This window comes from Lissotriton helveticus, chromosome 8 (genome assembly GCF_964261635.1).
Source record: "Lissotriton helveticus chromosome 8, aLisHel1.1, whole genome shotgun sequence".
NCBI lineage: Eukaryota > Metazoa > Chordata > Amphibia > Caudata > Salamandridae > Lissotriton > Lissotriton helveticus.
In genome coordinates this window covers 47983797-48009949 of record NC_136069.1, presented here as the reverse complement: position 1 = coordinate 48009949, position 26153 = coordinate 47983797, and the positions used below count along the sequence as shown (strand labels likewise).

The 26153-nt window shown below is 45.5% G+C and overlaps 1 protein-coding gene across 5 annotated transcripts in view; it reads right to left on the bottom strand.

Moving 5' to 3' along the window:
• LOC144772335 (uncharacterized) overlaps positions 1-24714 on the bottom strand; it is an 84010-nt gene extending 59296 nt beyond the window's left edge. For 4 of the 5 annotated variants that reach the window (XM_078656578.1, XM_078656581.1, XM_078656579.1 and 1 more), the window contains exon 1: positions 24399-24713. In XM_078656578.1, coding sequence (XP_078512704.1) covers positions 24399-24422 — 24 coding nt within the window. In that variant the 5' untranslated portion in view covers positions 24423-24713. Of the gene's footprint in view, positions 1-24398 lie in introns of all 5 variants that reach the window. The other variant, XM_078656580.1, reaches the window with a different exon arrangement.
• Between the last annotated feature and the right edge of the window lie 1439 nt (positions 24715-26153).

Here is a 26153-nt window from a genome sequence, read left to right as displayed (position 1 = left end):
GCACCTCCATCCTGGTCGCCGACAACGCCTCCTGGTCCGAGAGACTGCAGAGCCCAGCAGCGCCCACTCACCTGACTGCGGTGACTTCGCCCGGTGCCATCCTGGTGCCCACTTAATCACTGGCTAGTGATTCAAGAACTTGGTCCCCTCTGCTTTCAGGTTTTCTTCTTCCTTGATCCAGGCTTGGATCCATCGAACTTTTCTTCACTGGTCGCCTGCCAGCAACTTCTTCCTTCCAGGCTCCTGGTCCGGCAACGAGATCCCCGACGTCTTTTCAGACCTATGCAGCTGCAGCCCCTGGGCTAGGTAACTTCGGCACTTCGGTGTCCCAGCATAGCCTCACTATCCAAGGGTCAGGATCCACTGTCGTTTTCTCCCTACCAGGTCGGGTTCGCCCGTGAACACTAACTTTGCCTTTACTAGCCTCCATAGACTTTGTCCCGCATCCCGCGTGAGAGTGCACCCTCTGCACCCGAGTCCCCTAGGTCTCCTAGAAGTAATCTAACGATTCCCTAGTCAAGTCCTAGCGATTCCAAAGCCTATTAGTACAGTTACTTACCTGCTAGTAATTCGCATTCCACTTTTAGAATATATGGTTTTTCGTGCCCCTCGGGCATTTGTGTATAACGTGCTAACTTAAGTATTTTCGTAAGAGTTTTGTTGTGTGCCTAGCACCCTGTCCTCATAAAGAGTACAGGGTTGTTGTGATTCTAATAAATACACTGTTTATTTTCATAACACTTGTGTGGTGTCCTTTCACTGGGTGTTCAAGGGGTAATGTGATGGTAAAACAGCTGGCTTAACACGCCCTCTAGAGTCTTAGCCTTAGACTGCTCGTATCCACGCTACTAGGATAGCTGGTCTATAAGGTTGACTTACAACCAATCAATAAGGGTTGTTTGGACTGATATATAGTGATCACTAGAATAGTGAACACTGCACATCAGGCCAACTTCTCACACCGAGGATGAGTTTTCTTCGGACGAGGAGGTTGATGCAGGTCGGCCTTGGCGTCCGGCGTCACATTCCTTGGAGTCCCAGGATGGGGACGCAAAGGCCTCAGACATGTTTGACCCCACTAGGATTTATCACCCTAGGTCGTCGGAGTGGCTTCCGGACCCTAAGGTGGCGGCATATGTAGCGAGTAAGATCCGCCAGCCTCTGGAAAAGGAGGTTAAGACCCGCATGCGGGGTGAATGCCCTCGACCGAAATTGGAAGGCACCCTGTCACTCCGGATATTGATGACAAGCTCTGCGCGTTCTTCGCCAAGTTCATGAAAGACCCTAAGAAGGGCATAGACCGCTCATAGCGCAACTGTCAGGACAAGCTCCTGGATGCCGTGGGCCCCGTGACCCAGATCATTCAGCGAGTAAGATCCGCCAGCCTCTGGAAAAGGGGACCGCGTTATCCACGGACGTCGTGGCAGAGTGGGCCCAGCGAGCACTATGCTTCTTGGGCAACGCGAACTGTGCGTTGGCGGCGGAGCGGAGGAGGTCACTTCTTATTAAGATCGACCCTAAACTGGGCGAAATCGCTACCTCAGAGGCAGGGCCTATTGCACAGGGCAAATTGTTCGGCGAACCGTTCATCAAAGAACTGAACAAGTTCGTTACCACTTTTCCCGCGCTGGATAAGGCGCAATCTTCGATAAAGAAGATCTTCCCTGGTCTGGTTTTTGCTGGGGCCGGAAGAGGACGGGGTCGCTCCTCTGGCCGCTCTTACTAACAGGGCCCCTAAAACAAAAACCAACAGTGCCGCAACAACGGCTGGAACGACAGACGCCAGGGCTCTTTCTACCCCAGTAGAGGCGCGGGGAAGGGCCGCAGCAGAGGCTATCGCGGTGGGGCCAATGCACCTGGAGGTCCAGCCGGTGAGTGTTACCCTTTTTACCCAGACCGTACTGGGGGGGGGGGGAGGTTACGGGATCATATCCACAACTGGTGCAAGATCACGGCAGACCCTTGGGTCCTCCAAACGGTTCGAGGTTTCAAGATAGAGTTCTACGGAACTCCTTGTCAGAAGACAGGCCCCGTCCGCTTTTTTTTTCCGTGGAGGACACGGTCCTGATTGCCACCGAAGTGGCGGAGCTCCTCAGGAAAGGGGCCTGTCTACGCGAGAGAGGCGTGAGGCTGATCATTTATCTCGACGATATCCTGATTATGGAACAATCGTCGGATCGCCTCCGACACAATATGAACATGACTATTGCTCTCCTTCAGGACCTGGGGTTCGTAAAAAATGCACAGAAATCCGAACTTCGCCCGTCGAGACAGATCATTTTTCTGGGCTTCTTAATCGACTCGGAGACGGCCTCCCTGAGCCTGCCCCTGCAGAAGGTGACCAAGATTCACAAGGAACTTTCTCAGGTCCTTCGGAAGGACAGAATCTCCCTCAGGCAGTTGGCTCGAATCGTGGGTCTCCTCTTGTCCTTGATTCAGGCGATATTGCCCGATCCCTTGCATACAGGACCCTCCAGCGGCTAAAAGCGCAGCATCTCAGAAAGTGGCTCACGTATTCCGAACTCATCTCTCTGACGGAGGAGACCAGAACGGATCTGCGTTGGTGGATAGAGCACATGAGTGCGTGGAACGGGAGAGCGATCTTCGGCTCCAGTCCGGATCTGATCATAGAATCGGATGCCAGCAGGTCGGGCTGGGGAGCCCGGTGCGGCACCATTACGATGGGTGTTGAAATTGGCATTATATATATATATACACAAGCGGCGTTCATTTGTGTTCACTGTACCCCTTGTCGTAAGCAGAACGAATATCGCTAAAACACTGACTGTGTTATCCCGTTAGCATAGACCCATGCACACACGTACACACAGCCATTTTAGGTATCATGGTCTCCCAGTTTGCGATCGATCACCAGCGCCCCTTCCCTGACCCTGCAAGCTTCCCCCATGCACCCTGACCGCCCCCGCTATCACATGCACAAGTCACGAGCCCTCCCCTCCCGTATGACTCTGTCTCTGAGAATCGCTCCCCGCGCCTGACCAACACCTCCTGTCCCTCCATGAATACCCCTCCGTTGATGACCTCTTCCTCTGAACCTAATTGTTTGCACGGACCGCTGGTCATCCCTTAGCCCGAGGATGCAGTTTATTGCCCACTACTGTATGCACTCGCCTCTCTTGAAAGGAGCCACTATTGATCATGACCACCCCACCCCCTGAGATTCGATCAGGAGCACACATTCCAACGGAATCAACAGCACACTCAGCTGCATGACAGCCCCCTCCTATTGTATGGAGGATAAGTGCCCCTACTGTAGCCACGTGTTGGAATATCTTTGTACTTTACAATGTCCTGATTGTAATGGAGGATGTGTGGGTGTCATAAACCTGTGTATAAAAGACGAAGCCTCAGAGAAACTTGTTAGAGCACCTCCCGAAGACACTATGCGAGTGTCCCAAATGACATGCTCTCCTCTTGAGTAATAAACGCTGTTCTTGTTTTCCTGCCTCCAGCGCCCGTCTCTTTATTTGGTAATTATTCAAGATGGAAACGAAGAGTCGCCCTGCACCAGCAGCCTGGGCATCGGGTGCGATATGGGCTGACTTTTCTACAATTGGCGCCCAACGTGGGGCCCATCAGCGACATAAGGTCCGGTAAGAGAGGTCCAGACGATGGGGTGAACATCTAAATGATTGGAGTATACCTGCCTTGAGAGGGCCCTCGTCCGGCTGCCGATTGAATGAACTTCACCGATTCCGAACGGACCTCTCTCAAGTGACCTATTGTCCTGACTGGAATCCCACAGGACTGCTGCGGTAAAAACATGGAGAAAAGAGAACGATCGGGCGCTGGAAAAAGGAAGGCGAAGTACTGTCCACATGGTCCGGTCCGGGGAAGGTCGTGACAAACGACAAATTGCGAAATTGATTGATTGATTGTTTGAAAATACTAGTATTACTTATTGACTGTTTCTGAGAAATTCTCTATTTGCAAACAAGCACAGAATCGCCATACTCTGTTTAATCTTTGCAGATAGTGAAGGGTAGGCAACGCAAGCCTTTAACACGTGCCTACTTTTCTCCTCATTGATTGATTGATTGATTGAATCGAGCATTGAATTGTTCGAAGTTGGTTCTCTTAAGGATCTTCTCTGCCTGCAAACAGGGAAGAATAGGAATATTCTCTCTCCCTTTGCCGATAGTGAAGGGTAGGTAACGCAAACCTTTAACACGTCGTACCTATTTCATTCCTCATTGATTGATTGATTGATTGTCCGAACATTGACTGTTTGGAATTGGTTCTTTTTGGAGGTATTCTCTATTTGCAAACAAGCACAGAGTCGCCATGCTCTGTCTAGTCTTTGCAAATAGTGAAGGGTAGGTAATGCGGACCTTTGTCCCCTGTAATCTGTCATGCCTATCTACTCCCCACTGATTGATACGCCAGTCTCACCGGGACCATTTACTAGAGGAAGGTCATCTGGCCCGACCAGAGAGCACCCCTAGTGAAAAGGACATATACAATAATAACGAAGTGATCACTATACCCTGTTAACAGAAACTTTAGCATGAAACAACCTGGAAAGAAAGGAATAGGAAAACGAAAATCAGTAGGCCACTGATGAACTTTTTATTAAATAACGAACAAAGGAAACGATAACAATACTTAACGATAAAACCTATGACTGTCCTAGAAACAAGAAACATTAGAAAAAGTCCGTAATAAGAAACCTGAAAATAGTAAGAGAAACCAAGCGTGACATTGCAACGGCCACAAGGTAACGAGGCTTCATCGCCCCTCACTGCCCCAAACATGTCTGTCCCACCGCCTGCCACGCCCAAATAACGGCAAAACTGGGGAAGATACAAGTCAGCAGACATCCGCCCCATTCTGGAAACTTCCAAAGTGCAACAGGGTTGCGGCTACGCCCAGCCGGAAACAACACATGTAGGGCGGGTCCTGCTGCCAACCGTCGACAGGAGATCATCACGTAGGGTGTAGCCAGAGGAGAGGCCGAGGCCGAGGCCAACGGGACCCGGCCAGGGGGATTGCTACGACCACCCTGGAGAGTTGCAGGGGAGGGAATGTCTGTGTCCTCGACCCTCCCCTCCCTCTCCCTGTCCGGCCACTATCAACCAGAGGCCAAGGCCGACGGGATCCGGCCGCGGTAACACTGGAGAGTTGCAGGTTGTCCCTCTCTCTCTCCCAGTCATGGCAAGGAGCGTCTGGCCGCCATTAACCAGAGGCCCGGCCCAAAAACGGACGGGACATTTCTCTTCTCTTCCGTAACGGCCGCAACAACACTGGGGGGGGTGTCTTGCACATGCCTCCGACCCCCCCTCGTCCTCATCGCCTGGTCCGGCCATAACAAATGTCAAGCGAGACGCCGTGGGGTGCACTGGGAGGGAGAGGCGGTGCGTCCAAGCCTCTCACGCCTCCCCAGGTGGAGGCTTCCCAGCTGCACCCTCAGCGCCCCAGGCGCCCGGAAAAGGGTTCTTCCACTGTGGCGATGCTGCAACGCCTCGTCCGGCAGGGTGGAGCCCGTCCGCTCCTTTGACCCCGCGATCGCTGGTAGCTGCCGAACTTTCAAAATAGCGATCGACCTGGCAAGAGCGGGCCCAGCATGAAGGAATGGCCCGGTCACTTGTTGACTCCACCACCATAGTTCTCCGCAACCTTGAAGATTCTAGAGGAGCCGCGGGAGTCCCCGACCCCCGCAGATACCCCCGATGGGGAATGACTGCCATGATTGCCCACGAAACAATGGAAATGTAGCCGCAGGACATCGACGCTTCCATGCTGTCGCCAGCCTCAGTTTGAATGACTAGAATCCTGCAGACCACAGTTCGGATCAGTTCCGGTGAAAGCACAGTATGACCCGGTAGGAACATTGTTGCCTCCCTCCCCTTTTGATTGATGGTTCAGACCACCGATCCCTTCTTTTACCCTTTAACGGAACTTTTGGACTGCCAAAAGAAGCTCCGGGCCAACCACGAGTTAGTAGACATTTAGACTATGCTTGGTTCTGCCTGACTGCACCCAAAATGGCGCCGATGCAAATGAAACTTTCAACTCCTTGTTGTACCCCGATTGTTCAGCCCTGGTGTCATGAGATATGTATGGAGGGTTTCTTAACCACATGAATTGATATAGGATGTGTACTGATTACATGTTCGGACAATTAATGGATTCAGGATGTGTACTGTCAGTTCGGGAAATGAATTGATATGGGATGGGTACTGGTTATATGTTCGGACAAAGAATTGATATTGGATGGGTACTGGTTATGTGTTCAGACGGTAAATGGACATCAGATGGGTATTAATTGAACATTCGGACAATGAATTGTTGTTAAGTTTCGCACATCATGATTATTGAAAGTTGGAAGCCCAACACTTATGACACTCGCTCACACTGAAGTCTCGACATGATTTATTGCGCTTTTCGCACTTTTATTATGAAATAAACGACCACTGACTCCACTAAAGTTTTACTAATAAAGTATCCCCGCATCTACAGTTCCAGCCTGCTCCGTGGCCGGCCCACGGGGTTGTAGGCCCATATTTATGCACCGACATTTTTATTAAAGATTTTTGGAAAAAGCAAACGTAGTTGTCACGTGTGAATTAGTAAGTTTCGAATAAATGACCACTGTTTAAGGATTAAGAAGTATAGTATGCAGAGATACTGCCAAAAATGAATGGAACAGGTTTTGTTGTATGTACTCTGCACATTTTTGTACAGCCCAAAGCAACCGCTAAATAAAAGACCCTGGAATTCAGTCTATACTTTATATGCTACCGGTATCAGAAAAAATTGTGCTGAAAATGCCCCTAAGTCGCTCCAAAGGAGTGCTATCTGGCCTCCCTACATACGATCCGTAATACCACACTTGGGTGACCTATGCTATCCACCGGCTTCCGATAATCATCTCTCACACACTAAAAGGTTCATCTAGGCTTAAATGCCGAGTTGGCAAGAACTGCGTTCCGGGGAGATAGACCGAGTATGTAGTAAGTAAAAGCCTTTTTCGGGTTTATGCGCACTGATGTGTTCTTAAAATGCTGCCCCCGCCCCCCTTCTTTTTCCTTCTTTCTGCAGGTCACCTTGGAACATCGATTAAGAATACAAAGAAGGAAAATGGTGAGCTAACGGACGAAGAAGACGGGAAAAAGGCGTTTGATTATGGTGCCCACGCATTCCGAATAATACCACCAAAAATAATGTGCACACATGATTAAGCACTCCACACTTAACTGAATAGGGAAAAGTTTAGGGTATATTTCGAGGTAAGGTTTACACAAGTATCCTCCGCCGAGAGGACTAGGAATATTGCCAATGCATTCAAAATCTACTGCATCCTTTTTCGCATCCTCACAGACATGTAACTAAAAGCTGCCTCATCGTTCTCCAATTGACACCAACTGTTGTCTCAGCCTAGAAACGCACTTGCTAAAAATGACTCGAATAAACCACCGTGAGCATTAGCCCGACCAGGTTAGTTCATGACCAATTGCCAACGGCGTAAGTGTGTACGATCAAAGCCACCAGTAAAAGGCAGCCAACGAATAAAAGAGAAGAAAGGGGTAAAAAGAACTTAGGATGATAGGGTGCGCGGCATACAGAAAAGGATAATTTTGGCCAATAGCTGTTTATGTTTTGTCATGGATCTTTGTATGTAATACCTGTACTGTCTCCCCCGTCTGAGTTTGTGTGTACGTGATGTATGGATCTACGTCATCCCTCCGTTTGTGTTTCCATATTACTTAACCCCTGTTGTTCTATGTTGTGCGCGCACTGAATGGTCCATTATTGTACACGTCTCTCTCTCTCTCTTTCTCCCCCCTCTCTTTCTCTCTCCATGTCACACGTGTACCGAATGGACCATTTAGGGTGCGTTCTCTCTCTCTCTCTCTCTCTCTCTCTCTCTCTCTCTTTCTCTTTCCAAAAGCCCCGTTTCCTCTTTTCGTGTATAATGACGTTGTGCCTCTCCGGCACAAAAACATTATTGGATTTTCCTCGAACGCAAAGGTGTTCAGCAAAATTGACCAAAACCAAAACAATTGTGACTTGCCATATTACTACCTCACCTTTCTGCAAAACGATAAAACCCGAGTTGGTAATAAAGGAAAGGACAGGTATGACGACGGATGTCCCCTAATCTGGTTTTTTCTAAGGGAACTATAACGTCAAAGGCCTTCTGTTTCTCAAGCTCGGTAGGAAAACGATCCCCAATGCCCCGATTGTCCCACCCCCCTGCACTTAAATGTGGATGTCCAGAATGCCCCACTTCTCCCAATCGACCCCAGCTCCCTGTCCAAATCGTCCCCTTTCCCCCGATTGACCCCAGCTTCATGTCATCTACCCTCGAAAGCGAAATTGCTAACTTTGATTAACGTTCACTCCCCGAAAAGAGCATGTTTTACGTCCACCCCCTTCCCCTTCTTCATGACGATAACGCCCCACTTACAAGGGTTAGCCGACCCTGAAGGGAAATGTAAGAGTGTCGATACTTGGGTTAAAGGGAAGGGCGAGTCTCTACATAAGGACTCGATTTTGAGATTGATATAATACACTGTGTATAAAGGTCCAATTTCTCTCCACGCACGTCACGAATGAGCACCGAACAGAGTTATAAATTCCATAGCAATGCACTCCTACAGACTCCATAAATGACAACTTCTGACTGTGACCGATGAACTTATTCCCCACCTACATAGGATTGGGGACGGAATTGAGATGTATAAATGTCTTCTCCTGCATGTTTTTCTAAAACTTGTTTTCTACCCATTCAAAGATCCAATTACCGGAGGAGAGGAGCTGGACGTGACGCACAGCCTGGCCACAGATCATGGAACACGTGTGACCACAACCAAAGGTGGAGCCGCAGAGCAATGAGACGCGGGACGAGGCATAACGTTCAAACTCAGCAGATGGAGGAATGAAGGGCTGTCTTGAAGCCCTCGACTTGCTGACCCACTCGTGCCTGCAGTCCCCCGTCCCCTTTTGAGTCCGACTGTTGGACTCGCCTGCTCGTTGTCCTTTGCTCCCTTGGTCCCTTGGTATGTTCAAAGATCTGGCCCCGCTCCGCCCTCTCTTCCCTCGATTATTCAACAAACCTTTTTCATATAAACTTTGACTATGGACTGGGATTTTGCCACGGAAAAAGAAAGACACGCAGGTGCCCAGCATGAGGTACCCCTAAGAAAATGAGTTAGGAAACAGGACTGTGATCTAACAGCAGAGGACTGATCGCACCCTGCAACGCGTAAGGATGATTCCGAGCTGGACTTATAGCTCCACCGCCGGTGCTCAAGAGCGCCAACGAAAAGAAAAACGGACTAACAGAGTCTACCAGTGGTGGCTCGTCGTTGAAAGAGACATTTTCACTAAGGCCCCCTTCCTGAACTTTCTCCCTCAATTCTTGTTGCCTTCAAAAATGTTTTTTTTTTGGTCACTTAAGTCTAAAAATCTCATATAGCACTTTTTACTATATGTTGATGTCATTGAAAAAAAGGTCAGAACCCGAGTCTACAATATGTCGGAACGTTTTTCCTGATTGCCCTCGACTACGTGTTATGCCGACCTATGAATAACGCAGCGAATGTAAATTCATATGTACCGTATTCCGCCAATTGTATCGACTGCATATGGCTGCACACAATTTGCTAGCATTCGACGAACGTTATTTCATTGGCCCCACATGACTATATGTACACTCCATCAGTTGGGGTAAACACAAATGTACTAGCTATGTTTAAAAGCGGCGACTGTTGAAATTGGCATTATATATATACACAAGCGGCGTTCATTTGTGTTCACTGTACCCCTTGTCGTAAGCAGAACGAATATCGCTAAAACACTGACTGTGTTATCCCGTTAGCATCGACCCATGCACACACGTACACACAGCCATTTTAGGTATCATGGTCTCCCAGTTTGCGATCGATCACCAGCGCCCCTTCCCTGACCCTGCAAGCTTCCCCCATGCACCCTGACCGCCCCCGCTATCACATGCACAAGTCACGAGCCCTCCCCTCCCGTATGACTCTGTCTCTGAGAATCGCTCCCCGCGCCTGACCAACACCTCCTGTCCCTCCATGAATACCCCTCCTTTGATGACCTCTTCCTCTGAACCTAATTGTTTGCACGGACCGCTGGTCATCCCTTAGCCCGAGGATGCAGTTTATTGCCCACTACTGTATGCACTCGCCTCTCTTGAAAGGAGCCACTATTGATCATGACCACCCCACCCCCTGAGATTCGATCAGGAGCACACATTCCAACGGAATCAACAGCACACTCAGCTGCATGACAGCCCCCTCCTATTGTATGGAGGATAAGGGCCCCTACTGTAGCCACGTGTTGGAATATCTTTGTACTTTACAATGTCCTGATTGTAATGGAGGATGTGTGGGTGTCATAAACCTGTGTATAAAAGACGAAGCCTCAGAGAAACTTGTTAGAGCACCTCCCGAAGACACTATGCGAGTGTCCCAAATGACATGCTCTCCTCTTGAGTAATAAACGCTGTTCTTGTTTTCCTGCCTCCAGCGCCCGTCTCTTTATTTGGTAATTATTCAAGATGGAAACGAAGAGTCGCCCTGCACCAGCAGCCTGGGCATCGGGTGCGATATGGGCTGACTTTTCTACATGGGGGGCCGCTGGTCGGAGGAGGAGCTCCGACTTCATATCAACTGCCTGGAACTCCTGGCGGGCTCTTTTGCGGTGCGGTCCCTCACCCAGGATCGAGTGTCGTGTTGCATCCTGCTACGCATGGACAATGTGTCGGCGGTGCAATACTGTAACGACAGGATAATTTGCCCTATTTTGATTAGTGATGACTATAGTCCACTGCCATCTCAGTATATTGCTATGAGTCCTTTATTTCAGCCTATTTGTAGGGTTTGCCTATTGGCTTTGGCATGATTCTGTGCCTTCTTTGCTTCTTTTCGGGCCTAGAGGCCTAAACTAGAGGGTAGCCATCTTTCCTTTGCAGTATCTACATATTTGCAGTATTTGCCTATTGGCTTTGGCATGACTCTGTGCCTTCTTTGCCTCTTTGCGGGCCTAGAGGCCTAAACTAGAGAGCAGCCATCTTTGTCTTGCTGCCTCAGTTGTCTGAGGCGCTTGTAGGTCAGAAGTGATATTTAGAGTGGAGTTGTTTTTCACTAGTTAGAAACCGGTGAGGACCGGCCCCTTATAAAAGAAATGTGTTTTTCCCCGGTTCTAGACTCAACTACAGCTGGCCACTGTGGGAGTGCAGGGAGCGCGGGGCTTGGCACAGGAATTCGGTGGGAGGCCGAGTGCTTGCTGGAAATTTCCATGAGCAGAGAGCCTCCCATATTATCAGAGAACAGAAGAGCAGGGTTGTCAGATGGTTTTTGGAACTGAAGAGAGCAGTCAAATGGTGTTCGGATGGTTCTCAGAGCAGTGAGATAGTCTTTGAAGCTGAAGCAGTTAGTCAATGAAGAAGTCAGTTGGTTTGCAGAGCTGGAGCTGAGAGCTGGAGCTGTAAGTTGGACAGCTGATCTGTGGAGCAGTTACCAGTCAGATGGTTTACAGCAGTGGAGAGGTCAGAATGTATGGAAGCAGTTGCCAGTCAGATGGAAGAGTTGGAGCTGCCAGTTGGAGCTTTTGGAGCAGTTGAACCAGTGGAGTGAAGTCAGCACGTTGATGATGGTGCAGGAGAGAGAGAGAAAGTCCTGATTCCACCAGAGAGGGACAGAGAGAGTTGGACCCTTCTTAATAGGGTGAGGTGTTCTTAAATAATTTGCATTATATAATCATTCACTCCTTTTCGCTTCCTAGGTTATGTTTAGGTCTCCACTTGCATTAATAATGTCCTACTGTATTGCTTATACATATATCATTGTTATAATGTTTTCATTCTATTCTAATGTTTAACCATCTTTACTTTTCAGTTCTTTATATAAATGTACGTGTTGGTGATTACTTGTTAGTTGTTATCATTAAAGAGCAGTAGTTATTTAGTTCCTTGTCATTTTAATAAAGAGACCCCAGTGCAAATCCTGTTTGTTTATTGTCTCTGAGAGAGAGTAAAGGGTTCCTTTTTAACCAGATGCTGTGTGGGTAACTGTTGAGACTAGGTACACTACTCAGGATCCGGGATTGTTGCAAGACAGAACATATAATTTGCCCTTCGTTTCTGCGGAGGAAGGTCGGGCCCCTTTTTTACCAAATGCTGACAGAGAGATGGGTGATTCCTCTCTGGTAAGTAATTGTAGATACTGAAGGGAAATCGGCTCCTAAGCAGGAATGCCCAAATTGTTGATAGATCAACCCCACATAGCATAGACAGTCGGGAGACTATAAAGAATCGTCGGGGGACGTTAAAGATATCGTCGGGTGACGTTAAAGATTAAAGAGAAGATAAAGAATCGTCGGGGGACGTTAAAGATAAAGAATCAGTTATCCAGTGAGGTGACTATAGGATATGATGTGGAATTCCTTAGATGTTAGTGGTATCTTTGATTTTACAGGCTTGTAAATAGCTTCTTTTCACCTTCTCAGGTGAGTCTTCTAGATATCTTGTAAATAGCGGCCTGAGAAGAGTGTGGTTACGTGACGACTGGGTTAGCTACGGTTGGTAGCCTGCTTGGTCTGAGAACACAGTCGTTACAAATACATCAACCGTCTGGGCGGCCCGAGGTCTCGGGCCTTGGCAGAGCTGGCAAAGGACTTCTGGCATTACTGCCTGGAGAGGCAGATCTCGGTGTCAGCGGAGTATCTCCTGGGACTTCAGAATTCAGTCGCGTACTGGCATTCCAGGAACTTCTGCGACTGGATCGGTCAGTCTTCCGGGCTTTGATGGCCGAGTGGGGTCCGTGCACGGTGGACCTGTTCGCAACCCTGGCTCAATCATCAGCTTCTGAAGTTTGTGTACTGGAGGCCAGACCCGGAGGCGTAGAGACAGTGGCCGCGTTCTTGCAGGATTGGTCACAGGAGCTGGCATACGCGTTCCCTCCTTTCCTGATGATTCCTCGGGTGGCGGCGCAAGTTCACCGAAGCAAGCATCCATGATCCTGGTGACACCGTTTTGGCAGGCCCAGGCGTGGTTTCCTTACCTGTTGGAGCTGTCGTGGGATCGTCCAATTCGACTGCCATTGTTTCCTTCTCTGCTCTCGGGTCCTCTGGGGGAACCCCATCCGTTAGTTCTGCAGGAGACATTGCACCTCATGGCATGGAGGATTTAAGGGGACGTTGGCAGGACGGCCGCCTTTCGGCGGACGCTGCGGACCTCATTCAACGGGCCTGGGCCCCAGGTACCGTCAAGAGGTATCGCTCGGCTTGGGGACGGTGGCGTCGTCGGTGTCTGGGACGACACGCCGATCCCGTGGGGGCCCATGTTAGTCACATCTTGAATTTTTTAGCCTAATTGGCTCAGTCAGGGTTGGCATACCGTTCTATCAATTGTTTCAGGTCTGCCATTTCGGCGGGGCACGCCCATATCGATGGTAAACCAGCGGGGGAACACCCTTGGGTTTGCAAATTGATGAAGGGCGCACGACTTTCCAAGCCCCCGGAACCCAGGTATGAATGTCTTTGGGACGTCAACATAATACTGCGTTTCCTCGGCTCTTGGCGTGACAACCAGTATCTCTCCAGGAAGGAATTGTCGGCAAAATTGGCAATCCTGCTTTGTCTGGTTTCCTGTAAACGCGTCTCAGATGTGAGGGCGTTGGACGTCACGGCTCGAATGTTCACTCCGGATCTGGTAACTTTCACGGTCGCGAGGAGGACTACGACTAATATCAGGTCGGTATCTTATCCTGTATTTCCGGAGCAACCCAAGCTCTGTGTAGTACGATGCCTTAAGGCTTATGAGGAAACTACGGCGGAGTATCGCCCTCCGGGGGAACGTCAGCTCCTTATTGCCCTGCAGATAATAATAATAATAATAATAATAATCCACATTTGTAAAGCGCACAATCACCCGTAAGGGTCTCTAGGGGGGGCCGTCAGGAAGATTAAGCAAGCTATTGCCCAGAGTCACATGGTGCTGGGCTAATCTGCCGCCGGTGCCGGGGATCAAACCGTGATCCCCAGATTCCGGAGTCAGTCACCCTGGCCGCGGCGCCACACCTCTTCCTAGGAGGTGTGGCGGAAGCCTTTTAAGGTGGTTTCATCTCCATCCATAGCTAGGTGGGTCCGTTGGATCATGACCGAGGCGGGGGTGTATGTGGCCTCGAAAACCGTTCAGGTAGGTGGCCGGTTGGAGGATATTATGAGTGCAGCAGATTGGTCCTCAGAGTCCATGTTCAAGAAGTTTTATTTCAAACCCATCTATGGCGCAGCAGCATTGGTGGTGGATAAGCTTTGAAACTGCATAATCCTCGCCTCCGTCCTGACATAGAATGAAAAATTTCCTAGCTAGCGTAACGGAAAGTTTCAATTCTATTAAGGACTAGGAGGCGAGGATTATCCCTCCCCGAGACTGGGGCGTCTCGTCCCACCCGGGAACCTTCGTATGGTCAGTAAGTAAGTACTTACGATATGGGTTTGATGAGGGTTTGTTACTGAGATGTCTCGATTTGACTGCGTCATTTTGAGTATGAATATGTTCTACGTTTCTTTGGCATTGTGTTTAAAAAAAAAAAAAAAAAAAAAGAAGAAGGTTTTCCTTCTGTTGTTAGAGGACGTCTGTAAATTGCCTCTTTATGCTTCCTTCCATGGAAGGGGAACATGATAACGGTTTTTCTTATATTGTATAGGACAAGATCAGAAGATGGAATGAGTGGGTTAGCAGAGAGTTTTCCTCACAGAGAAGAAGAAGAAGCGGAAGGGACGTCATAAGCATTTATACGACGGACGCCCTTGGCATTGGACTATGGTTGCTATGGACACTGTGCCCCATGTGCTCATGGGAGTTGTAGTTTGATTAAAGTTTTTGTATTGTGTAACTTTGAACCTGCTATTTGAATAAATAATAGAAAAGACTGCATAATCCTCGCCTCCTAGTCTTTGGTTATATTTTTCTCTTCCACACAGCTAATGATTACAATGCCATTTAAGAGGGGCGAGGTACGGCACTCCTGTCGTTACATGAAAAGGCATACATGTGAGAAGAGAGGATATCATGATGAGGTAGAAAAGATAAAATGCCAGCTGATGTATCGAGGAGACAATTGTACTGTAATATTTGATCAATGAAGCTGTGAATAAAGTTTGTTAAAAAAAAAAATCCTCGCCTCCTAGTCCTTAATAGAATTGAAACTTTCCGTTACGTTAGCTAGGAAATTTTTCATTTCCATTCATTCCTATGGGCCTGGAGGTCCATAGGAATGAATAAGAAGCCATTCACTATTACCGATTTGGTAAATACCGAATCGGTAATAGGGGGCACATATTCAAGGGTGGCAGTGTGTCACATTGACCCCCTGTTGCACCCCTGAATCGTGCATGTGTGCACATGTGGCACACATACATACCCTAAGGGCATGTATGTCTGCCACATGGCACGGTTACAAAAGCACAAAATTGCTTTAGTAAAGGTTTTCGATATTTACCACCAACTTGTAGTAGGTGGTAAATAATGAATCCTTAAAGCACATAAGCACTCTTGAATGTGCTTTCTACATACCATTTAACGATTTGGTAAATACCGAATTGGTAAATAATGATTCGGTAAATACAGATTCTGTATTTACCGAATCATCACCTACATCGGAAATGGCTCAATACCAGTCGGTAAGCCTGAAATTTACCAGATTTCGGGTTTACCGACTGGTAATTAGCCACCTACATCGGGCCCTTTATCTTCTAAGAACATACAAAGTAATTCTGTAGTATGAAGAATACCAATCCTCTCACCATGTTGGTCCTGAGGGCTGGTGTTATGAATGCAGTAGACCCAAGTTTAAGTAGCTGAAAACGAACTCCTTTCCTGTTACAGGATTGAGAGTATTAGCAGGTATGAGTAAACATGGAAACTATGATTACAGAACTGTGTTACAGTAAAAATGTTGGCAATTGTAGGGAATTGATTTGTTGATCTTACACAAATGTTAACTTGACATAGGCACCCATGATCAATCTTTGGTTAAGGTGACCCCCCCAAAAACCTACATAAATTACTAGACTCAACTGTACACATGGGTCTAATCTACATACAACTGGAATTTTAAAATGTAGAGATATCCAGAAACGTACCTAACAGTACGGACTAGATGCGGCAGTACACATAGCGGTACATCTGTAATTACAAAATGTAGAGATTGATATCGTCCACGGTGAACAGATTTACAAGTAAATAGTAGGGTAGATTAATTGAACCGTGAGGCTACACTATTGCTTTAAAAGGCTAGAGTCCATCAGGCACTCACAGTGAAAAGCCCTGGAATATGTACTAGCCACTGACTATATTTAGCTCCTCAGAGACAATGGCCCTATTTACTGAGACATGTGCTTTGTTGAAAAATACTTGGACAGAAAAGTTTGTGCGACTGTTGGAAGTAAAAAATAAAGTACTGCCTGTGTCATCACGCCAGGTGCAAAACCTGTATCATAACTGCTTTGAATTCTTGAATGCACTAGCCACCGATGATACCACTGGTAAAATAGGACCTTCAAAAAGACAACATCCCCACAGGAATTTCAATAGTTAACAGCAGGTAGAACCATTATGATCAACTTGAAGATTCCGGGAAAGCTTTAGGCATTAAATGATGGATACACTGCCCTACAAAACGTTTAAATAGAAGTTGCTCAAACTACAGAGTAGTAGATCTAACTCAAACAGAAGTTAATACAATGGAATACCCCTGTGGTGCCTCACCATACTTTAAATCTGTACTTCTGTGGATGAGGAGGTCTAGAACTCACAAAACACTAGCCTATCCTCAATGAACCTTTTTTATGGCAGCATAGTCCACTATAAGTCATGCACGTTTTAGAGAATAATCACTATATAAGTGAAATCCATTTCAAGTCATTGGATGTACATTTGTCTCTGAGGTGGCTACTAACATTTCTTTCTGTTATTAGGGTCATACGTTCTTGCTTCTTTTGTGGGTCACATTTGTATCAGGCGGTCAGTGCACTGCCGCCACCACTTACTACTTTTTGCAAAATGTCTGTTTTTTGCTGATCTGGTTCTTCACAATCCAGCACCAGGATGTACAGAGTTTATATTGTATACAAATAGAAGGGTAACAAATAGTATCATCTCACTGAAAGTTTAATGGAGCAAGTATATTGGTCAATAGGTGAATTGTCTACTGCACATAAGCAAGAAAGCCAGGATTCTGTGCAGGAGCAATGCCCTCCTGTGCCAAGAGCTGGCTTGTATGGAACTTAATTTCAAAGTAATGCCTCAGGAAGGTTAATCTTATTGGGGCAAGGGGTATAAAGGTCTTCAGATTTAATTAACCAGAAACAAGACTCTCTCAGAGCAGAAGAAGTGAATTTTCCACAAAGTGAATAACTTAGTTGTGTTTTATTTAGTTTCAGAGCAGTTTGGCACCACACAGTAGATCAAAGAGCAACACAAAATAATGACTGGTCAAAGTGACTATCCAAAATCCAAGAACATACTGAGCTTGAGGCACTTTGGATTAATATCTGACAATTCCAGTTTCTTAGCTGTCCCATCCCAGGTTCTCCCCATGTCTGGGTGTAGTGCTAACCTGTTCCAAATTCATATTTGTTTCCTTGATCACATATGTTAAAAATGTAGGAGAGCGAGTGGATTTACACACGCTAGACGTGAATTGTGGTGGTTATAGAGGAGTACCAATTAAATTATATTTTCAAGAGATCATAAAATATAAAACCGGTTAGCACATTGAAAGATTTATGTAGCCACATAAGGAGATAACATTTCAGGATAGTCGCATCAGAAAATAGTAGAAATAATACTAGACCTCAACTCCAGTTTTCTCATCTCCGTTAATGAAATAAAGGAGATATTTGAAGTTTCGTCAGTGGAAAACTTTGGAGTCAATTTTCAAAAACAAGTTATACTGCATGAAAAATTATGTTCTCCAGATAAAAGTTGAAAAAGGGTTCTAAACCTGTACTAACTAAGAAGGTGAGGAGAATTCTGATTAGCATTTAAGATGCTGTTGAGGAAGAACTAATGTGTGAAGCTAATATTACTCAACCTGTAGAGGCCACCCAATGGTTAGCTCCTGTGGTTATGGCAAAGAAACCAAGAGGTAGTGTATGTCTATGCATAGATCTAAGGGAAGTATAAAGGTGTGCTGTAATAGGCAGATACTTATTGCCAAACATCTCTCAGAAGGTTACGCTGTTGCATGTCACTAAATAGGTCTTAACTATTGATCTTAACATCTGCATCCTGATCCTAAAGATCTTACATTTGTGACACTTGTGGGTTCATTTTGGTTTTTAACAATGGTGTTTAGATTGGTGTCTGCATTTAATTTATTTTGAAGAAAATACATTAAAAAAAATCACCCTGAAAAGTATGGCAATGTACAATGACCAATTTGGTTGCAACTATGGCCAACCCCTTTTGCATTACACTCTCTTGCTTCTCCCTCCATTCATAATTATTGTTCTTCTTGCTGTTCATTAGTTACGCATTGTTAAACTTGTCAATTATTTTTTTTTTGTTTTAAAAGCACTAAGGTATACTCTACTCTTTTAGCTACTGTCAGTACTGAAGAAAGTGGGGGGCCCTCCTTTAGCCACATTTCTTTCCTTATTTAATTATTTCTGCAGTGCAACATACATTTTTTACCAGAGCCTTTAATCTGTCCGACCTCCAAACTTACATGAACCAGCAAATCTTTGTAGATCTAAACTCTCATCACTCCTCTACACTCCCATTCCAAAATTATATTTCTCTAATCCAGCTCTTATTCTCAGGTGACAGTACAAATTGAAATTTCTCGCAAATTCATTCAAAACCCTTGCACCCTCAGCAGACAATTCTGGTACATTTTCCAAAATGTATAATTCTTGGTCCTACGTCAGTGCATCAAAGGTGATGTGCATCTTTCCACACTCAAACTGGGGATTGGACCATAAATGAAGAACATTTGGGAAGATAAGAAGTATCTGGGGTAACTGTCTGAATCTTGTACTGTTTACTATGGCTCGACAAATCCACTCACCCCCTCGCATTTGCGAGGGAGAATTGATGAGGACGAGCTATTTTTAGGTCCTACTCGCCCTTTCTGGCGAGTAGGAAGACAAACTAACTTTTGTCCTCTGTCTTTGAAAACGGAGCAAAAGTGACAAGATAACAAGATTTAAAGGCATTTTTATTGCTCACAAAGAGAATGAGCAATAAAGATGCCTTTAAATCATGTTATCTTGTCACTTTTGCTCAGTTTTCAGAGACAGAGGTCAAGTAGGTTGCAGTTAGGTCAAGGGGATTTTTCAAGGTACTAGACCTGCAGGACTAGCACCATTTTTCAGATTTGTCAAGCCTATTACTAAATTCCTTGCAGCTGTTGAAATGTCCAAGACAGGAGCATAGCTCAATTCCAAATATTGAACATTAATTAAATGAAAATGTACAGGAAAATTATATTTTTCTATGGCACCCACAAATACTTCACTTATAACCGAAAGAGATAAACATGCTTAAAAGGCATAGAAAAAAACAAAATATTCTATATGGAGTTTTTGGATGTATAATATAGTCCAGCTTCTTGCTAAATCAGGATTAATACTGGTTTGTCTGGTCTTTTTTCCTTTGTGTATTGTACTGGTTTCTTTGGATCTTTCATTCTTTCTGTTTCTCAAACTGCAATGCGTTCTGGGGAAATTATTACATAACCGCTGCCCTGCACTGTAGCTGGATCCTCTGAGGCTTTTCAATCTTGTCCCCAGTCTTTCTTAAATAAATTCTTTTGTGTTGAGACACTGAACCTTGTCCCATCTTTGCCGCCACATGTTGAATTCAAATTATACACAAGCTGAATTCTTCTACAATAGATTGTGTATAAAATGTTATATTTCAAATTGCGATCAGCTGGTGTGGATGCTCCTGGTGGACCGGCCGTATAGCATATGACTTTGATGCCAGTAAAATATATAGAGGAAGGATTTTTTTTTAATGGGCACAAGATGTGTTGAATGGTCTGCAAAGTGAGTTTGTAGAGGTACTGTTAAATCTTGTTGTCAACGTGCTTGCAAAACACAGCGTAATTTTTTTTTAGGATTACCTGGAAAGGAATTGTGTATTATATCAAAGGTAAAATATATGGGGTTGTTGTCTCATGTTAAATGTTAAGTATGTAAAATAGCTTTAATTTGTGTTTTGATTTTAATGTTCTTATTTCCCATTTTTTTTGTTAAGATGCAAAAGGGGGAGGTTGCGTTGGGTCTTGCTTGGGGACATATCCAATGGATGCTTCAGGAATGTTCTGTAAAAGGGATTCCAGATTGTATACAAAATTTTATATTTCAAATTGGGATCAGTACAAATGGACGCTCCTCGTGAAGCGGTCGCTCTGTACAGGACTTTGATGCAAATAAAATATATAGAGGACACTTTGTTGCATCGTCTTTCCACCTCTACTTGTCGTTATTACATCTGGCTGTAAAACTGTCAATATGCAGTCAGACCACAGTGTCTTCTTGAGGGTCAGAAAGCGAAAACAAAAGTTGCAGGCTATAGTATTCAGCTGCAATGCAGGCCAGGCTGGTGAAGAAGGAAGGCTGACAGGCGCATCATATACTGTCTTTGCGCTGTGCATATTAAGATAGCAATAAGAGAAAAAAAAATACTTAGTAAAAGTGTGTACTATCTTTATTGAGATTTATATAGAATCTTGTACATTGTCCCTTGTAATTGCATTCCCTACTTCTTGTTGTGTGCATGAGCCCCCCATGCTGTGACATTTCTCGGCCTCCCACGGTAGTTATGAGTTAGTAGTTGGCGTTTATTGCCTAAATAAACAGCTTATCAGTTTGTCTTCGCCTCATACTCGTTACTACAAAATGCAAATACCAGACCTTTTTTGACAACATTGCTTGGAATATTTATGATGCGTTAGACTGGGAGACAGACCTGGTTCCAGGAATTTTTATTGGGGTGGGCCAAGGATGCATTCGGGTGGGCCACTGCGTGCCCGATTTGCAACTTATATGTCAAGCCAGGCCTGCTTCAGGGCCCTCCTTTACTCTTCTTAGTCTTACAAAGGCCCAGTAAAACGCATTATTTTCTTTCCGAATCTCTTTCTAAATGTTATCACTCTCAGAAAAGTGTTTTTTCCATGTAATGTCCTTTTGGTGGGAAGAGCAGGTTTCTGAGGTGGGAGTATCAGGCAAGTGACACTTCTCAGGCTCTCCCTCATGACCTCCACCTGGGGTTCCCTCACTGCCACCCTCCACCAGCGCCCCTCATCTCTCTGTAGCCCCTACACCATGAACTCCTCCTCGGATTCCCTCACTAACACCCTCCACCAGCGCCCCTCATCTCCCCGTAGCCCCTCTCCCTATTGGCCTCCTCAGAATCCCTCACTGCCACCACTCCACCACCGCCCATCATCTCTCCGTAGCTCCCACCTATTGACCTCCTTCTCGGATTCCCTCACTGCCACCCTCCATGCATGTCATTTGTTGTATAGTGCTATTCATATCGGTGTAGGGTGTCACAATACTTTACATCACGCACACATTATACAGAGACAATCAATCATGCAAGTATGTAAATCAGTCTACAGGGAATGTCACATAAGCCAATGAGGATTGCAAGGTCCTCACATGTCATCCATACTGGTGGGCAGTATATTTTAAGAGGGTTTGGTCTGGAGAAGCACAAACTCTGGATTAGGGGTTGGCTTTACTGATAAAAATGTATATCTGCAGAAACAAACTCTTTTTTAGCAACATTAGAATAATGTAAGACTGGGAAAGTTCTAACTATATTACAACACAAAAAACGTTTAGTTCTAACTATATAATTCAAGGTTTGCATGCAGCTCTTTGATGATAGTTCATAGGTCACTGTCCTAGGATAGGATTGTAACTTCTGAACTGCAAGTAACAAGAATCGTTGTGACAAAGGCAGTAACCCACTGAATTATCCACATAAAGTAAAGTTTATCTGCATTTCAAAACTACCAACAGACAAAGCATTGGCAGGATCATTAATCACCAGTTATATGGACATTTTTATTGTTGTCTTACGCCTGTGGCAGAGCCAGCCTTGATAATGATAAAAACTGTTTAAATAAAGCATACATGAAGTATGTGTCTTGCTGGGCCTTCCCTGATGATTTTAAAAAAGAACAAAAGCCTGACAGTCCCTCACCTGCTTGGTTCCTCATCGTAGCCCGATCAGATAAGTAGCTGCAGGGGCCAGAAAAGATCAATCCAAGAAAACTTTTTTTCTCCAGTAGGGAATAGAAAAGCAATTATCCACATAGCAGAACGGTTAAGGTTACCCGGTGCCAAAGAGAGGATTTGTCCCCTTCGCCATGCCTCTATTTTACCTGCACAAGTGGGCGGGGACACAACCCGCATTTCTAAAAGGAGATGCTGCGTGATTGGGGGTGTTTGTGAGAAAGAGCCCGGGCCCAATCGCGAAACTCCCAGAACAGGAAGAAAAACCACGTTTGGAGGACCATTTTAAATGAAAGTGGCCATTTACTACTGGCCTTTGTGCAGTCACTGCCAGGGCCGAGGCTCATGTTTGGGCAGATACACATTTTTATCAGTAAAGCCAACCGCTAATCCGGAGTTTGTGCTTCTCCAGACCAAACCCTCTTAAAATATACTGCCCACCCACTACTAGAACCGGACCTGCTGGGAGATGTTTCAACTCCAAGTAATCAAAGTAACGCTGAACCGATTCTCAAATATTTTGCAAAAACATTTACTTTCTTGGTTTTTAAGAGCATCGTAAAAATTGCCATGAAGTTGCTTTGTATCCGCCCATTGCATAAATGAATGCACCATCTCAGTGTTATGCCTGATGCGGTCTAATAAAGGGTCACTGTTATTTAGAGAGCTGTTGGCTGAACATAAAGATCTCTGTGGTGAGAGACCCCTGGCACTTAGGATATCCCATCTGTTAAGAGATGGGCAGATTTGTGCCAAATGTAAAACAGCTACTGTTAAACTCTTATTTAGGAGATCAATTGCCGCATTAACATCTTTCTCCCAGAGGTTAGGAAAAAGACCAATAGGAGAACTCCTTAAGATATACAAGGCTAAATGCCAGGCAATTGCAACATATGGTGCAGGAGTCTGGGGGTACACAGACACCAGTACTATTCAGAAGGTGGAAAATACATTCCTAAGATTTTTGTTAGCTACCCCCAAAGGCACCTCAATCTACGCAATGCACCAAGAACTAGCCACTCCCTATCTGGAAGATCTAATCAAAATAGAACCCTTGATGCTGTGGCGCCGCATCTGGTTGTCAAATAAAAATGCTTTGTCACAAGCTATCATCGCAGACGCAATGAGTCTGGATAACTCTTTGAAAATAAAGTGGCTCTTATATGTCAGGAATTTTTTCAAGGATTTAGGCCTTGAGAACTATTATCTTGACCCGGCTTCCATCATGGACATCTCAAAAAAAGATTTGAAACAGAAAGCACTAAGTCATCTTGAATTGCTAAGACTTGTTTCCAATTCCTCGAAAAAGGCAGTGATCCACGCAAACATGATTCAAGTGTCTTTTGTCATTCATCCGTATCTTGAACTACAACTAACAACTTACGAGAGAATGTTAATTACGAGATTTAGGCTGAACATGTTTTTCAGAATGGTCACCTTTCCGACACAAAATTGTTGGGACGCTAGTTTACCGCCTTGTCCTTGTGACGGAATTTCAGTGCAGTCGAACTTGCATGTGATCCTGCTTTGTAAATACCATCAAGCCCACAGAAAGATCTGGCTTTTACCAATACTTAAATCTTGGGGAATGAGACAGTGTCGACCTGCTCTTTTAAGACTACAAATGTTAGAAACAGTGAACGTCTGTTATTTTGTTAGCAGCTTCCTAAAGTGTATCGTGAAACACAGGAAAAACCTCTAGGAAAAAGTCGTATCTATTTGCAATCGGCACCTTGCACACATTGAATAACTTTTTTCTTGCTTTTTCGCTTTTTATATGAAATCAATTTTTAACTGAACTATTTGTAATTTGTGTATTTTTATGAATGCATGTTATTCTGTGTTCTTTTATGGTTTTTCCATTGTGACTAAACCGAATAAAGATTTATATATATATATATACTGTTAAATGTAACAGAATACATGAAGGAGTACACAATATAGGATGTGGCGTAGCGGCTAGAGCGGTGGACGATTGAAGTTAGGGAACAGGGTTTGAGTCTCGGCAGGTGATCGAGCTATATAAAACGCAAAAAATAGGGGAAAAAAACGTAAAACGGTTTCCATTACCACAGACCAGTCTCGTTATCGAACGGAGTAATGTTTGCAATGCATACAAACACCCAGCTTATGTACAAAATATTACGCACCTTGTCCGATTTCTGGTACTCCATTTCTTCCTTTTAACGTCAAGTGAAAATGTAGATAATTCTGAACTGTGACAGGCCGGAGAGAGGCCCAGAGCCCCTCGTTGCGAATACTCTGCTATTAGTGAGCAGAAACAGCCCAAACAAGGGCCCACCCTCTCAGTAATAATGAGATAAGCTCACACCGGGGCCTTCCCTCGGTAAAGAGATAGGTAAGTGCCCACCGAGGCCTCTTCCTCCCTGAATAACAGGGACGCGGTACACAGCGCCCGCTCCTGCCCCAACGGCAACAACCGTCAAGCACAAACCGAGCTCTAAGGTGCGCATGCGCACGCCCGTGACGTCTGCCTGAGCATGCGCAGAGAGAATAAACTACATTCCACCCCCCCTTCTCAAACTGTGCATGTCTAGACTGCCAATGAGAGGAGCTCACATGCAGAAACACTACACACCGGCGCATGCGCAGACTGCAGAAACAAATGAGCGCGTGCTTGGAAGAACTTTATTTACATGTATTTTATGTATTTGCCCCCTACTTTCGTTCCTCCACAATTTTAACACTTTCCGAGACAAGCGGGTCTCACTCTTTCAACTCTTGAGCCGTCAAATAGGTTCGTATTGGTGACTGCAGGGTCGGACCTAGGATTTTTGGTGCTTTGCGTAAAAAAAAAAAGGCTCTAGGCCCTTTCTAAGTTTCATTTCATATTTCATTACAGGAAGTGACATCATCAGGCAATTCATCTTTTGCATTGTTGAAGTGATTTGCAAAATGCAACTTCTTGGTAGTAGATGTGATGTCCTGGGCACTAGGCCCACATGCTCATCAGTGCTTTAAAGTGGCTGGTACTGTCCGGTAGGGAGTACCGGCACTTTTTGGGTCTCACCTGGGCGTTGTAGCGCATATGCGCTCCTCGCTCTGCGAGATCTATTGTGGACAAGCATATTTCAGAAGGGGACTCGAAGCCCCACCCCTCATTTCCATTGGGTAGCTTCAGCGTTTATGATAAACACTGTCTTCCCATTGGAAAGGAGGGTTTTTCGTTGCCTCCCTTTGGCTTTTTGGTCTGGCCCACCCGGACTGGCTCGCCTGCTTCACGGCAGTTGTAAAGACTTTTCTTATCTGCTTGTTTATTTAACAAGCAGATAAGAAAAGTCTTCACGACAGCTGTGAAGCAGGTCAATCCAGAACGCTGAGAAGCTCCAACTCACTCCTTCTTATTCCTCTGAAACTGAAAAAGAAAACCACCCAATAACAATCGTTTTCTGGCAACGCTTCCAGGATATAGAACGCTCTCCCTGGAGTCCTCAAAAGCAACCCCTCCTTCTCCTGTTTCAAAAGGGACCTGAAACTCCATCTCCTAAACAAATACTTTCATGACCAACGTCAACTTACCTAGACTTCTACATCCGAGTTGTCTCCTCTCTCTCTGGACATTCAAGGATAGTGGGTGACCGGACCATGTCATTCGCACCTTTTTCTTTTTCTTTTTATTGCTCTCTCCCCCTCCGCTGCACTGCATATTTATTTCCCGTGCTGTATTTTTTTCTTTGGTTTGCTTCCTTACTGCCAGCCTACTATGTAATGTAATGTCCTTTCTGCTGTTTACTGTGTGTATGTAAAGCGCTCTGATACCTACGGGTCAAGCTAGCGGTATATAAAACTTTTAAAATAAAAATAAAAATACAAGCCAGTGCTCCGGTCTTCCTGCAACCACACTGCCTTCATGCCTGGAGCATGCACCAGTCGGCTCTGTGATT